The 15,631-nt window shown below is 32.0% G+C and overlaps 2 protein-coding genes and 1 long non-coding RNA gene across 4 annotated transcripts; 1 reads left to right on the forward strand and 2 right to left on the reverse strand.

The window, feature by feature from the left end:
* Positions 1–724: 724 nt before the first annotated feature.
* Positions 725–4,366, reverse strand: LOC106364849 (short-chain dehydrogenase reductase 2a). The gene is made up of 2 exons (XM_013804338.3): positions 1,830–4,366; positions 725–1,636 (listed from the first exon to the last, which is right to left on the reverse strand). The coding sequence occupies exons 1-2, from the start codon at positions 1,916–1,918 to the stop codon at positions 835–837; spliced, it is 891 nt and encodes a 296-aa protein (XP_013659792.2). The 5' UTR covers positions 1,919–4,366; the 3' UTR covers positions 725–834.
* Positions 4,367–4,598: 232 nt separating this feature from the next.
* Positions 4,599–5,641, forward strand: LOC125578423. 2 transcript variants are annotated; one of them, XR_007316518.1, is made up of 2 exons: positions 4,599–4,916; positions 4,975–5,641. It is a non-coding gene; the product is annotated as an uncharacterized LOC125578423 (long non-coding RNA). The 2 variants fall into 2 exon arrangements; XR_007316519.1 differs by having other exon boundaries at positions 4,988–5,641.
* A 5,409-nt stretch (positions 5,642–11,050) lies between these two features.
* On the reverse strand, positions 11,051–15,536 carry LOC106363442 (ATP-dependent DNA helicase PIF1). The gene is made up of 3 exons (XM_048741065.1): positions 13,091–15,536; positions 12,281–12,566; positions 11,051–12,183 (listed from the first exon to the last, which is right to left on the reverse strand). Exons 1-3 carry the CDS (start codon positions 13,310–13,312, stop codon positions 11,606–11,608), a joined length of 1,086 nt encoding a protein of 361 aa, XP_048597022.1. The 5' UTR covers positions 13,313–15,536; the 3' UTR covers positions 11,051–11,605.
* Positions 15,537–15,631: the final 95 nt, after the last annotated feature.

Genomic DNA, 15,631 nt, shown 5'->3' on the forward strand with positions numbered 1-15,631 from the left:
TGAGCATATATCGATATGCTTGACAGATGTAACTTATATTTCCTCCGTTTCACTAAAATAAAAGTTTTAGAAAAAATTTTGTTTCACAAATATAGATTTTTTTTATGTTTTTATACAAAATTTGCAAATTTTAATAAAATTAATTAAATTTATTGAAAGATTATTAATTTAAAAACATTGAAATTTGATAATTTCAAAAAACGATACATAATTAATGTATTTTTTTAGTATGTGTGAAAATACTAAAGCATTCAGACAATAATAAAAGAAATAATAGTATTTGATAAATGGATATTTCAAAAGTTAAAATAATATTTGTTTGTTTTTTTCAAATGACTTAATTTTCTGTGTACAACAAATATAGTGGATACTATCCTTTAAAATTGACATATGAGAGGGAATACAATATATTTTTAGATTATGAGTAGACAAATAAATTTCTAAAAAGCAAAAAAGAAATCAGGTTTTTAACTAGTATAAATATGAGTTTTATAATTATAAGTTATTCCACAACAAGCTCAAAAAATCGATTCTCGTCTCGTTTGCTTTTTAATTCTCTTGATTTTTTCATATATAGTTAGTGGATTTTTTTTCAACACTGTCTATTTATATACAATTATTTTTGTTTTAGTCTAATACTCAAAAAATAAAATCAACCTTTGTGATAGAGGTGTTCTAAAGTCACTGATCAATTGACTGCCGACAGAAAGCAAAAATGTACAAATTAAAAATCACTGTTTTATTGAATAACCAGAAATTTCCAGCAACACAGAAAAAGATTTACCAAATTCAGTCAATTAGCAGATCAATTAGAAAAAAAAAGGAAAAAGATCATCACAAACCAACACAGTTTCTCGCAGTCGTAACACCACCGTCAACGACAAGGTTATGTCCATTAACATACTTTGACTCATCACTCGCTAAATATAACGCCGCTTCAGCTATATCCGTGGCTCTCAACGTCTCTCCTTGTAAATTAGCCAAACTCCTCACAAACTCCTCCATCTCCTCCACCTCATCACCATCTCCCACGTCACCCTTCCGCCACGCGTTCACCAGCATCGACGTGGCAACTCCAAACGGCGATATGCAGTTAACCCTAATCCCATACTTACCTAGCTCACAAGCTGCGTTCTTGGTCAGTCCAACGATCGCATGTTTCGACGCCGTGTAAGCGTGTGGCCCCATTCCACCCATCACACCGGCCACACTCGCCATCGAGATTATGCAACCTTTAAACCCTCTCTTGATCATGGCACTTGCCGCGTGTTTCATGCCGAGACCTACGCCTCGCACGTTCACACGCATCACTTGGTCGAACTCTTCAGTGTTGAAGTCTAGTATGCTTTTGTGTTTCTTCTGGTCACCGAGAACTCCTGCGTTGTTGAATAGAATGTCGAGCCGACCGAACCGTGCCACGGTAACGTTCACTAAGTTTTCCACGTCAGCTTCTACCGAGACATCACAGCTTATAAAGGCGACTTGGGATGATGAGAGAGATTTAGCTAGGAAAGAGCCGGCGGTGGCGTCCACGTCAGCGATCACCACCGTGGCACCGTGTCTCGTGAATAGCTGGACGGTGGCTTTGCCGATTCCATGTGCGCCTCCGGTTATGATGGCTACTTTTCCTTCCAACCTATATAAATGAAATTAATGAGATGGGATCAACACTACTAACATGCAATTACATTTGGTTTTCAAATATAAAAAACACTGCTAACTGCAAAAGACCACTATAATCCACTTATATTGTTATTCATTTTTGAGTTTGAAAGTTATCGCAAGACGGACAAACATTAATGTACTTATATGCATCAGTAGTTTTGTACCTTTTATGAAATAAAGTTGAATTAGTCTCCTCCATGATGGTGTCGTGGATGAATTGAAAGGTCTGGTCAGGGATCACTTGGGCCGGCATGCCGGGTTTTTAGTGAGTGAGTTAGGTAGGGAGAACTTTTTTTTAACCAAAGAGTTAAGAGAGGGAGAATTGTCTAGCTTGGTGTGGAAATGAATCGCAGTAGATGCATACGAGTACATATTTATACAACTATACAAGTGTGTAACGTGTACGAAAGATAAGTTACGAACTGTGAAACATCCAATCATGCTCAAGTTTTGGAATCATTCTAAATAATAATTTCGTATCCACAAAAGCTAACAGATAGGAAAGACAACAAAAGATAATTAATATATTTATATACACTGAATGGATGTTTCTAAATTATGTGAACTAATTGATTTAATCTACTAATAATAGCAATCCCAATTAATTCCAAAGGTTGTGAGTCCACTTATGTTGAAAGGTTGTGTCTTTTGAAAAAGAAGTGTAAAGGGTTGTGTCTTTTCTAAAAGTTCTATGTTGGAAGGTTGTATCTTTTCCAATTAATTTCTAAGGTTGTGAATCCACTTATGTTGAAAGGTTGTGTCTTTTGAAAAAGTAGTGTAAAGGGTTGTGTCTTTTCTAAAAGTTCTATGTTGTAAGGTTGTGTATTTTCCAATTAATTCATAAGGTTGTGAACTTCAATTATGTTGAAAGGTTGTGTCTTTTGAAAAATATGTGTAGAGAGTTGTGTCTTTTCTAAAAGTTATATGTTGTAAGGTTGTGTCCTTCTAAAAATAGTCTAAAAGTTGTGACTATTCACTAGTATCTTTTAAAAAGTGAGAAGTTGTGAGTATTAGAAGAATGCAACTATTCATATTGAAGGGTTGTGACTATTCAAATAGGCTTTAAAAAATCTATAAATAGTCTCACCCATGCATTTTTCAAATCAAATTTTCACTAATCCACTAATAATAAAATGGTGAAAAAAATAATGTCAAAATTGCAACTTTTCATCTAAATAAGGTGTCTTTTCATCTCAAAGTGGGATTGTTTTTCTACTAATAATAGCAATCCCAATTAATTCCAAAGGTTGTGAGTCCACTTATGTTGAAAGGTTGTGTCTTTTGAAAAAGAAGTGTAAAGGGTTGTGTCTTTTAAGTTCTATGTTGGAAGGTTGTGTCTTTTTCAATTAATTTCTAAGGTTGTGAATCCACTTATGTTGAAAGGTTGTGTCTTTTGAAAAAGTAGTGTAAAGGGTTGTGTCTTTTCTAAAAGTTCTATGTTGTAAGGTTGTGTCTTTTCCAATTAATTTCTAAGGTTGTGAACTTCAATTATGTTGAAAAGTTGTGTCTTTTGAAAAATATGTGTAGAGAGTTGTGTCATTTCTAAAAGTTATATGTTGTAAGGTTGTGTCCTTCTAAAAATAGTCTAAAAGTTGTGACTATTCACTAGTATCTTTTAAAAAGTGAAAAGTTGTGAGTATTAGAAGAATGCGACTATTCATATTGAAGGGTTGTGACTATTCAAATAGGCTTTAAATAAATCTATAAATAGTCTCTCCCATGCATTTTTCAAATCAAATTTTCACTAATCTACTAATAATAAAATGGTGAAAAAAATAATGTCAAAGTTGCAACTTTTCATCTAAACAAGGTGTCTTTTAATCTCAAAGTGGAATTGCTTTAAAAATATTGGTTTTATTTAAGTAATGTGTTAGTTTATATAATAAGTGTTGGTATTTTATAAGAACTCTCCCAAAAATTAAAAAAAAATATTATAAATGAGACGGGTTATATTAACGTAAATCAACATATATTTATTACAATATTCAATTTTCTGGATATTCATTTTCAATAAATAAAGCAGGTAGATAAATATACAAAATAACAATTACCAACATATAAATTATAATTGTTTAAAATTATAAACTAATAATTTTAATATTATGTCTTAAATAGGAAAAAAAAATTATATATCATGCAAAAAAAATTGCATTTTGTTCAAAAAGTGGTTGAAGATAACTATCATGTGAAAAATGTATGAAAAAACTTAAAAATGATGAAGACATAATTGTATGCAATATGTGTTTTGATAAAAAATTAAAGGGAACATTAAGGTTTATAAAATATATATATATATTTGAATACTTTGTAAATCATATTTTAATCATCAAAATTAAATTTAATTTTTTATATGATTTAATTTTTTTTATCAGGCATATAAAATTATAAATTATAGATTATAATATATTCTTTATAAAATGAGTTCCCGTGCGATATCGCACGGGCTCTTTGCCTAGTACTTATAAGAGAGACCAATGAACTTATTTTTGTCAACCGGATCTACTTGTATGAAACAAAATCAGTCACAACCAACTGGAAACTAATTTTGGAGTGTATTATTGATGATTTGATATAGGATTTAATCTAGACAAAATCTATATGAAAATAGTAATTAGATTTGAGATCTACCCAATATTTATTATGCTGGCAAGGGACATCCCTGTATTAATTACAAGAATCATCAGCACCCATAACGAAAGGGTCATATAGGAGATATCCCTTGTATTAATTACCAGAACCATATCACTCAGTCAGAAGGACAAGGAAGATACTTACCAGCTGTATGTTGGTATAGTGGTTTAGCATAAAGAATTAGTTCCGTTTTATATCGTTCGATTTTCTGCTGAATAAATGTTTGACACCATCATAAAATATTACTTACCAACTCATTCTCTTTAGCTTTACAAACGCAATTCTATTAGCTTAGCTTAAGAGTATCTATAATAATAAAGTTGCCCAGAAACTCTCCTCCTTGAGCCACCTCAGCAGAGGCTATTCCAAAATTGAACACGTGTCCACTTCTTAAAAAAGCTTTCGTAATGTTCGTTTCTGTTTATGAGCCAATTGTTTTGGATTCTGCTTAATTTATAAGGCCCAACTTTATTTTTCATACACTCAATAACTTAAGTTTTGTCCAGCTCGGTGGCCCACCTTCTTAGGAGAGACGACGTAGCTCCTAAAGTCTTGACGCCTCCAGCAATGGCTGTGTAACCGCTACCGTTTGCATTCCTCTGGCGTATTAAATCAAACAGGTATGTGGTTCGTCCCACTTCTACCACTTTCTTATGCATTTAATCGCCATCATCGTAGTCGAAGGTAACAGCTAAAACCTCCGGCTATAAATTTGCTCCAAATCTGCGATGAATTTCCTCACCCCCAACGAATTCAGTCAAGATCAATCTGTCAATGACGAACTTTACCAATGGAGATGATGACTTGAAAGCTGTGTGTTGTTCAAACACTAGGAGGCACGGAATGACAAGAAAGGTGTCAAACTCATGGGACTTCACATGCTCCTATCGTTGGTGTTATCGGAATTGAGACGAACCATAATCTTCATTTCTTCCTGGACAAGAAACCTTTATAAAACCTGAAACTTAATCCCAGAAAGTCAATTGCGTGTAAGCAGTGTTCCGGCCAGAGTAAAGAGAATCAGATCAAGATCGAGTTTCCTATGGAAGTATCACATTGCATAGAATCAATTTCAGTTTGTTGTCATTTGGAGGTAAAATCCATCTGGCATTTGATCTGTGACTCGAGAGAAAGTCATTGTTTTCTGAATCAGAAACTTGGGTTTAACAAACCAAGTCTTTCAGTTTCATAGAAGGGTTTTGCGAGGTCATTACACGACGTACCAGAGAGAGACAAAGAGTGATAAAGATGTTTATGGAAATGTATTACTGCATAAAATTCATAGAAAGTGAAATCTTATCAATCGGATTTAAAGTCAATGCATAAAATGATTTGTAAGTTGATCCATAATCCTCTGAATATGGAGAAATGGAGAAAACTGTTATGATGCAGCAACTTCAAGAGATCGTTGGTGGTTCTTATGTGTCCAGATCGGACTGAAAGTTTGTGTACATCTACAAGACATTACAGGCTTATGGTTCAACGGTGGGATCGAATTTCCAATGGTTGAATTCTGAGTTATATACGTGTATTTAAGGCAGCTGGAAGAGGTGTTCTTTTTTCATCAAAATGGCCAAGATGTGCAGGTGCGCTCTAAGCGCAAGAACTAAGGCTCAAGGCGATCTGGGAACAGACGTTATAATTGTTCCTTTTGCTTTTTTTGTTGTGAACTTTATTTCCTCATAACTATGATCTCACTCTCTCGAGTTTTGGACCTGACAACAACAAAAGAACCAAAAAAATTAAAAAATAATTTCAGAAGACAAGACACGAGGAGATTCTCTACTCAAAAGCTATTCAAACTGCAAACTTCCACCTACGACTACTGAAACGGGATATTGTGGTTAAAGAATCAAAGAGAGAACACTCTGAAGAGTTAAAACCTCAGATCCTTATTAGAACACTGAACTGAGTGAAAGAAAATAAAAAGTTTTAAATAAAGATTTAACAAAACCAAATTTCATGAGAATGATAAGGAATTTTCCCTGCCATTCAATTATAAACCAATGAGACCGACTAATTGATAGATAAAATACACACAAATGATGAGTGTCTTGCAAAGACTTGCACACCCGAGAAAGATGAAGCCCTATGGGTAAGTGGAAATTTGAAGTGTCTATACGATTCAAGGATCTTACAGTCTCTTCATTATGTGTTTAGTTTACTTACACATTCATCTATTCATACTAACAATCTAATATTTTTTTTGACAGCGGGGTGCTCCATTTTGTGTCCATGAAGGACTGGAAGAAAGATGTTTAGCTATGGAGTTATGTCTTTGCATCTAAAAACTAGATTTGATTTATCATTTTTAAGTTTGTGTTGATCCTTCTGTTTATGTACAACACTTGGAACTTAGAGTGTGAGTATGTACTTGGAACATAGACTTTTACAAGTATAGAATTGTACAAGGTGAGTCACAACATGGCTGTTTTTATTGAACAAACCTTTTATATTATACTCCTACAGATGATCTAAAAAGTTTATCATCTTAACTTACACATTAAGATGATCCCCTGAATCCAGTTGTAACCGGGGTCATTCAGAATGATGTTGTGGCTTTTTTGTTTTTTAACAAGTCTGTGTAATGACACTTATATTGATGTGTTTTTATCCTATCTTCAGATTCACTTCTTCTACTTCAGAAAAAGACTCTGAGAAGTATTATCTTGAACATAAGCCATTAGAAGACATGGCAAGGTAAAAACTTAGCCTCTCCTCGCACTAGCTTTGTTTTTTTTTTTTGCAAAAGAAAATTGCTACAGCAATGGACCATGTGATAACAATAGAAATTATCTCTTCCTTCTATAAAAATTAATCCACTACATCGGTTATACAAGACTCCCTTTCTCTACAACATGATTAGAACATTTTTGACCCAAAAAAAAGATTTGATTATTTTGAAGTTTTTACATTCATAGTCACTCCTTAATAGAGGATTGAAATGTTATAAAAGAATTTTGTGACACCAAACTTTGAATTTAAATTTCGTTAATAAACACTAGGATATTATAACAATTATTAAACTAAACACTATGCTTTATCAAAAGTAACCATCCCGCGCGAAGCGCGGGAAAACCACTAGTTAATCATATTGCTCTCATTCTTCTCTCTTAAACTATATGATCTTTGTTACAACTTGTAATTCCAATGAAATATTTTTAGCAAATAAACAAATAGTTTTTGTCATAATTCATTTTACAAACTAGTTTTCAGACACTTTTGAATCACTCTAATTTTTATGTTTTAAGTAATTTATGTCAATGTACATGAACATTTACAAAATAAATCTATGAGAAAATTAACTATTATATATTAATCAAAATGAGTGGGTACTAACTGAAATAAATTTGACAGTAGATACCTAAGTAAACTATCCTCTACTTGTTCTGTTAATCTTTTTCTTTTATTGGTATACAAGGATACAACTCACACGCACATTTCTACACTTGCAACCTGGATTATAACATGATAATGTTTGTAATCTACTAGGATACAGATCCGGTCAACTACTCCTTATTATAAACTCTAACCAGTAGATTCTGTATTACTCTGTAATAATATTAATCGGTCAATTAGTCCCCCATTTTTTTTTAACTGCTCCTCTTCTTATCGTAGAGCATTTCCAATAGCACTATGTTTTTTCTTTTATAATTTACATTAAAATAGAATAACTCTATTATAGTGTAATTTTTGTTCTAATGGTGTTATCCTATAATATAGAGTAACTTTTACTTTATATTTGGAGTAATAGAGTAACATCATTAAAACAAAAATTATACCGTAATAGAGTTATTCCATTTTGATGTAAATTATAAGAAAAAAAATAGAGTCTAATTGGATACGGTCTTACTACGTAGTTTTTGAGTACTTGATCATATATCAGATTTCTTTCTGCGCCGATTGAGTTGTTTGGTCAATGTATATAAATATTTTGCGTGTGCTGCGTGCAGTATAGTTTGATGGAACCATTGCGTCTGATACAATTAATATATAAATGAATGATGCGCTTGACGTACCATGAACAATTGGACCACTTAACTAAATATTTCTTAAGTGAATGACTTCATTAATAAGGAAACCTAGTCTTAATTTAAACATAGATTAATATAAGTCTCGCTACGCAAAATCTTTTAAGATCGAATCATATATATAGCCTATCAATAATTTGTATTATAATAAACAGTGTGAATAACTTATTGTTTATAAATTGCGTAGAAAAGGTGAAACACACAGCTCAACGAAATCTTTTCCCTTGTTGTCTAAACTGATTCATACTATCATCTCAATGCACTATAAAAGTGCTGGCCATTGTTTGATTTTACATTGCATATATAATTCTTGAATGTTAAATTCATTAGAGAATTAAAAAAAAGATATATATATATATATATATATATATATATTTATATATATATTTTTCGAGTCCTTCCGGGCCATTTATTGCAGTTATCTGTGCTAAAGCCCGTTTGAATTCAGATAATGCTTTAAGATTTGTACACCTCATTTGTGTTATTCGTAACATCGGACCTTATCTCTCAAATATTGAACATGGCTGTTGTGTTTTAGTCATTTCCGATAGTTGATGCTATCATTTCCCTTGCGGTGCATTTAAGAAATGACAATGTTTAGTTCTTCAGTACAAGTGTACATACAACATAGTATTTGGATTCAAATATCAGATTTCCTGTTATTGTCACTTGTCAGTAACGTGAAGATACGTTTTCTAATCCACCATTAGTTTGGGTTTAGATTCCGAATTTGCATGAATAATAATGTGTTTAAGAGAAAATATTCTTTCACCTTATCAGTGACGGAGCTAGGATTTGGCTTGACATGAGTCATAATTACTTTAGATAGGTGAAATGATATACTATTGAGTCTTGAATCCAAAACATGTGGGTCAAAAAGAGAGACATCGACCAATTCACCATAACAATAACTTTGTATATAAGTTTTAAAACTAAACAAGATCTTGATCCGCGCTTCAAAAGCACAGGTTTTCTTACAATAAAAAGTTTAATAATGTTAATGATTTTTCTATGTTATTATGTTACAATATTGAATTATATCAAAACATAGAATTTTATAAATTTATATGATTTATGAATTAATTTATTTAAAATTTTGTATATATATTGTTATGTAACTCTTTCTTAGGTCCAAACATTTTGTTTGGTTCGAATAAAAACCGATCCGAATCGGTTCAGATCCAAGTCTACGGCAAAGTATCTATTGGGTATATTTCAGACCCGCAGTGTCGGTTTAGGTTTGGATTCTACAGAGATCTGAACCGGTACCCTGAGTATCTAAAATGTATTGTGTATATTAAATATTTTTTTTTCTGTTTCAAATATGTCTTCGGTATCACGATTATTCTTTTGTGTTTCAGATTCGGTTTTCGGTTAATGTTTCAGATTTCAAATAAAACGTTAGAGATTTAGAAACATATTTCATGTATACGCATAAAATTTTGAATATAATTAAAAAAATTTAAAGTATTGTCATGTTTCTATACATTATGTTTTACATTCTGTATATAAAAAAAATTGGTTCATATAATATGTTAATAAATGTTGTAAATCAGCCTTTATGTGGAGCGGATAAATGATCATCATAGCTGACAATATAAACTATATCTAAACATTATCTTTCTGGTATTTGAAAATAAATGCTACTATAATTATTTTCTGTTAATAAGCATAAAATCTGGTGGCAGAATCTTTTAGTTTGGCACAAATATTAAACATATTATGTGGAGTTGATTAATTAAGGTGATATAAAATATAACATTATAATGAAAGGGTCCAACAACCTTTTATAAATTGATTTTTAAAAATTGATTCCCTTTTAATAGTATAGATGACACAAATATTAAACATATTATGTGGAGTTGATTAATTAAGGTGATATAAAATATAACATTATAATGAAAGGGTCCAACAACCATTTATAAGTAAACTGCTTCCCTTTTAATAGTATAGATTTTATAGATTCCATGTGGGTCATTTGACACCCTCTGAGGTGGTTCCTCCCATGCACGTCATGGAGAGGTGGGTCTCAGAACATTTTTTGAAACATTTGAATGGGCTTTCCACTTTTGTGAGGTCATATTTTTTCAAAGAATATTTTGTTTAAATACATATATCTTAGTATAATTAGTGTTAAACTTTATAAAAAAAATCAGGAAATACTAAAAATAAAAGATAGTTCATAAGAAGATTATAAAATATATTTTTTTTTGCTATTATGTTTTAAATATAAATAAAATTTGCATAGTAAAATAAAAATGATATATTACAATGTTATTAAACTTAATAACTTAAAAAAATAATAATTTAAACTAATGGTGACCAAGAATCGAAAGGAACACTGAATTCCTTACCATTCCCAAAAAAATCACCATTCACAAGGAATGGTTTTTCCTTCCCGTTCCTTTTTTGTAGAGAAATATAGAACAAAAACATTCCTTGTTAAATTTGATAAGGAACAAACATTTCTTTTCATTCCTGTAATTTTATTCCTATATGTTCCTTTCCTATTCGTTCGTCGTGTTCCCGAAAATGTCATCAGTGGGAGCCTATGTTTGTCAAAAAAGTAATTAATATATTTTAAAAATTTTAAATAAAATAATATTTATTTATTTTGAATATGGTCCCCAAATTCTCAGCACGGCTGTGTCGTCAAGGTCAGTCGAAGTTAACATGAATATGTTTCGGTGGTTTGATATTACTATAAGTATATATCTACTACCTCAGTTTACACCTGCTAAGATGCCTTATTCAATTCACAGTCACTTGAGTTTGAATTTACTAGTAGCTAATTGATAGAAAGAAAAAAATATATAAGATTCACTTCCGCCGTGGAGTGTGTTAACTAGTAATACGTTGTTTCAGTTATGAGTCGCTGTGTAGAAATCAGATTAATAAGTTATGCTCTTTGTTTGTTAACAGTTAAAACCAAAAGGTTAATGTGTTTGAGTGTTCTTTTCTATTATTATCTTCTTAGTTAACATTGTGTGCAGATTTTGTATATCATCTATAGTTTTAGGTCTTATGACTGTTTATCGAGCTCAGTATGTCTCATATAAAGCTAGGTAGAATATCTCCATTACATGAAGTTCATGTTGCCTAAACACAACATTGTTGACTAGAACAAAGTCTGACGCAAGAACAAATGATAATAGACCAAAATGTAAAACATAATAATAGTCTGAAATAAGAAAAACTATGAAAATCAAAATGACTTAAAAATAACCAGTTTGCACCCTGAAATAGATATAGTAAAAGACAGATTAAGACTTGTTGACTCAGTGTTCTGAAACACCTACCTCCTTGATCACAACATCTGCAGTTTCTTCGTTAGGTTTCCCATCTTTATTTGTAACAAGAACCTTCAAACCATCTCTAGTCTTCCCTTTGGATACAGCAACATACATCGGTCCACGAGAGAGCACTTGCCTTGGTTGATAGATACCAATTTTAGAAAGTGGCTGTCCTTCATTTTTGTTTATAGTCATTGCAAACGAAACTGCCAACGGAAACTGCTTACGCTGCATTTTGATGGGAAAATTTTCGTCTGTTGGATATGTAGGTATCCTAGGGATAATGACTTCCTCCCCAATCTTAGCACCTGTTATAATTCTAGCCCCAAGCGCAAAACCACCCAGTTGTGTAATCTGAAGTCTTGTCCCATTACATAGTCCATAGTTAGGCATAATGTCCTGTAGTAAGATGACAGGAACACCAACCTTCAATCTCAAACAATGGTTAGGCAATCCAGGGGCTTTGATGCTATTCAAAAGCTCTGGAGGGTATCGCATGTAGTCACTCGGGTGTGAATTCAATCGAGAAATACTGTCAGCGCTCAGACACACCTTTTCTTCACCTGATATGATATTAAACAAAGTCTTAGTTATAATATGTGCAGAAAATGGCAATAGATAGAAATAGAAAATGATCAAACATAAATATTAACGCATTACCCGATATCTGCGAAAGCATATAATCATTAATCTGATCCACATCTTCATTTGTAGAACACAAAATAGCTTTCCCGTGAAAAAACCCAGGATTATAGGACTCTGGAAAAGATTCTCCATAAACTTTCTTCACTAAAGTTTTGATAGGGTCCTTGCAGTCAGCTATCATCAAATCTTCAAGAACATCAATTTCAATATTTCCTCTATTTGACTCGTTGATCGTTGCACCACCAGTATTTTGAATCCATTTTGAATAAGCTTCACCTATAGTTGCATGAATATTTGTCCCCTGGAATTCAATTAACAAAACCATAATTTAGAAATTTAACATACTAAAAGTCCAAACTATATATTAAGGAACTATACGACTCCAGTAACAACTAAGCGAAAACTACTTACACACATTGACTATGCTATGCCATAGTCGATACTGTAGATGAAAACATAAACTTGAAATACGAAAGGCACATTCTATACCAGTGTTTTATTTTTTACACGTAAAAGCTCAAAAATATGTTCGATTGTTAACCATAAACTCAAATTAAATCATTATGTAGGTAATAAAAATCGAGAATATTGCATCTTCATCTTACCTAGCATCCAGGTGATTAGACTAAAAAAAGAGTAATGAATAATCAAACAACGCTTACATAAGTCATGAATAATCGATTACTATGTATCAAAGTGCAAGTTATTTTGAATTTTTGATGATATGCAAACAATAAAAGACCCGTTTTTCTACGATTTTGTAATTTGTAAACACTTTGTAGCAAAATCAACTTGAGAACATATATAACTAGAATCAAACCATACCGATGAATCAAGTAAAACCATAACGACCGAGTTGCCTGATTCATTCTTATCCCCCTTCCATATACGGATCATCTGCACTTTAATCTTCCCTGGATTGATACCATCGCGAGCAGCAGAAGAGGACGAGGCAGCAGGTTTTCGGACTAGCGCCATTATTTTAGCGGTTTGTGAATGGGTTAGACGAGAAGGTCGTGGAGCTTTATATAGACTCACGATATACATGTAACGTTTATTAGAATATAGTAATATCGGTTACAGTGATTATGATAGGTAATTAATTCCTAAATTAAATCCTAGTAGATTTGGGAAAATTTCCGTTTCCTCTATCTAGGTAGGTATCTAGATAGTTCGAATACTAAAGTGCTAAACCAATCAACTCTTTCTAAAAAACTTGGGTCGCATAAAGTGGCGTTTTTGGACAACTCGTGGGCCGAAATCAAGAAGTCTAAACCTCCTGAAGCCTGAAAGAAGATTTTGGAGGACAGAGTGTTAATAGGCATTGCTGACGTCGTCGTTATCACTTGAGCATGAATAAATATTTGCTCTACTCCTCAACTTGAAGAAGCTGAAGTACTCTTACTGGGAGTACAAGACTCGAGAGAACAAAACTGGTCAACTTCGTGAGCTTAATTAGGGTCAGTGTTTTTAAAACCGGACCGGCTAGCGAACCGAAAGTTTTTTGGATCATGGGTCATTGTGGTTCAACCGGGTCTGAACCGAGTTTGATCGGTTTACTTAGATTAAACTAAATTTAGTGATATTTTATAAATAATATGCATATTCTTAAAAAAAAGATCATATCAAATAAAATGTTTAAATAGCCATAATGTATAGAAAACTTAAAAATAACAATTAAAATCTAAAATCAATATGAAAAGCATATTTAAACTTTATTCGCAAATCTTATCACTCTAAATCTTATCAGCTTTAAAAAAAATTATATACACATTAGGTAAAAATTAGATTTTGAAATACAAATTTCACAAACGTAAATGTTTCAATTATTTAAAGTCTTCAAAATAAGTGATCATGAAATAAAATTTAAACAAAGTGAGAAGCAGACAAAAACAATATCTTGAGGTGAATATTAAACTTTGTGAATCTTGTAATTTATAAATTGTAAAGACAACAAAAGAAAAAGACGAGAGACGATACTTTATTAATCTTTAATAAATCTTGTTTTTACTCAAAAAGAAGAAAAATTAATTGTTTCATTAACAAAATTTTTGCTTATATACGAACCGGGGTTTGTCCGGTTTATTGGGTCGCTGGTTCCCGTGTTTTTGACGGTTCGATAGGGGTTTTTAACTGGTTCAATTTTAGTTGTGTTTTAGCATTAACCCAATCCGAATTATTTTCGGTTCATGGTTCAATCCGGTCCGACCGCCGGTTCAGTCCGGGTTTAAAAACACCGGGTCAAAGAGTCTCGATATATTTGATGATAACAGCCACATAATGGGGAGCAACGGAGATTGCGGCAGCAACGAGGGAGAAGGGCTTTCTATGAAGAGGTTATGTGATCATAAGATGGTTGAGCTAGGAGTCACGACAGTGCTAAAAGAAGGAACACAAGAGAGAAACGAAAGCAAAGAAAGATGTATATAAATCAACTGTATGCGAATAACAATGAATTTTTTTTTTTTTTTTTTAACTTGGAAATCTCAAAATATTTTATAACCATTTTTTTTGCTAAGAATGTAAAAATTATTTCAAAAAGTAAATGTACAATATGTGTCTAACCATAGTCTTAAACTCTTAATTCGTCAATGTAATGAAAGGTTTTTCAACAAAACTAACTATTTTAAGTTATGATTTATCAGATGTGAATATTCATCAGATTGATATTTTACATCTTTTTCATATTTTTCCCTTTTTCTTTTCACGTCCAAGTTTCAACGGTAATTTTTGTAAAGAAATTGTAAATAAACCATTACTGAGAGATGTCATTATATGGGCCCCCATGTTGTGACCGTTAGATATCCCCACCAGTCCACCATCATTGGCGCAGCGAACCCCGGCACAACTCCCTCTAATCCAACGGTCCAAATGTTTCTTTTACTTTCTTCTTTTACTACTCCTTTTTTCTCGATGATAAAAGTAATCAAACAAAATGTAATTAAAATTGTTAAGATCATTTTTATAAAAATAAACGGTATCCTTACTAATCTATAAGATCCAAGAAACCCAGTTACACATCTTTTTAGATCATAATTAACCCGGACTCCTAGAATAGAGTTTTTAGCTTCGAATAAAAATCGTTTTTTAGTTTTTAATTAATAAAAGATAAAAATCATCTTTTAAATAAGAGATATAATAACCGAATTTTAACCTAAAGATGTAAAAAGAATATCAAATCCTGAATTAAAAACTCTAAATTAAGAGTTTGGGTTAATTATGCTCTTAAAGTTTGTTCTTTTTGTCGGCATCCTCTTAAGTCTAGATAAGATCATAAGAGTGGATTAAAACAAGTGATTTAAAACTTACATAAAGACAAAAAATACGAACTGAGAAGAAAACGGATACTTGTAGCTTTTTTCGACT

The sequence above is a fragment of the Brassica napus genome, chromosome A9 (assembly GCF_020379485.1).
Source record: "Brassica napus cultivar Da-Ae chromosome A9, Da-Ae, whole genome shotgun sequence".
Lineage (NCBI taxonomy): Eukaryota > Viridiplantae > Streptophyta > Magnoliopsida > Brassicales > Brassicaceae > Brassica > Brassica napus.

Bases quoted from the DNA above. Each gene is read 5' to 3' on its own strand.
- LOC106363442 (XM_048741065.1), bottom strand. From the start codon at position 13,312: ATGTATATCGTGAGTCTATATAAAGCTCCACGACCTTCTCGTCTAACC. The intron at 12,567-13,090 runs GTATGGTTTGAT...ATTGAATTCCAG, and splicing joins TGGTTTTACTTGATTCATCG to GGGACAAATATTCATGCAAC. The intron at 12,184-12,280 runs GTAATGCGTTAA...ATATCATATCAG, and splicing joins TATGCTTTCGCAGATATCGG to GTGAAGAAAAGGTGTGTCTG.
- LOC106364849 (XM_013804338.3), bottom strand. From the start codon at position 1,918: ATGCCGGCCCAAGTGATCCCTGACCAGACCTTTCAATTCATCCACGAC. The intron at 1,637-1,829 runs GTACAAAACTAC...TCATTTATATAG, and splicing joins TCAACTTTATTTCATAAAAG to GTTGGAAGGAAAAGTAGCCA.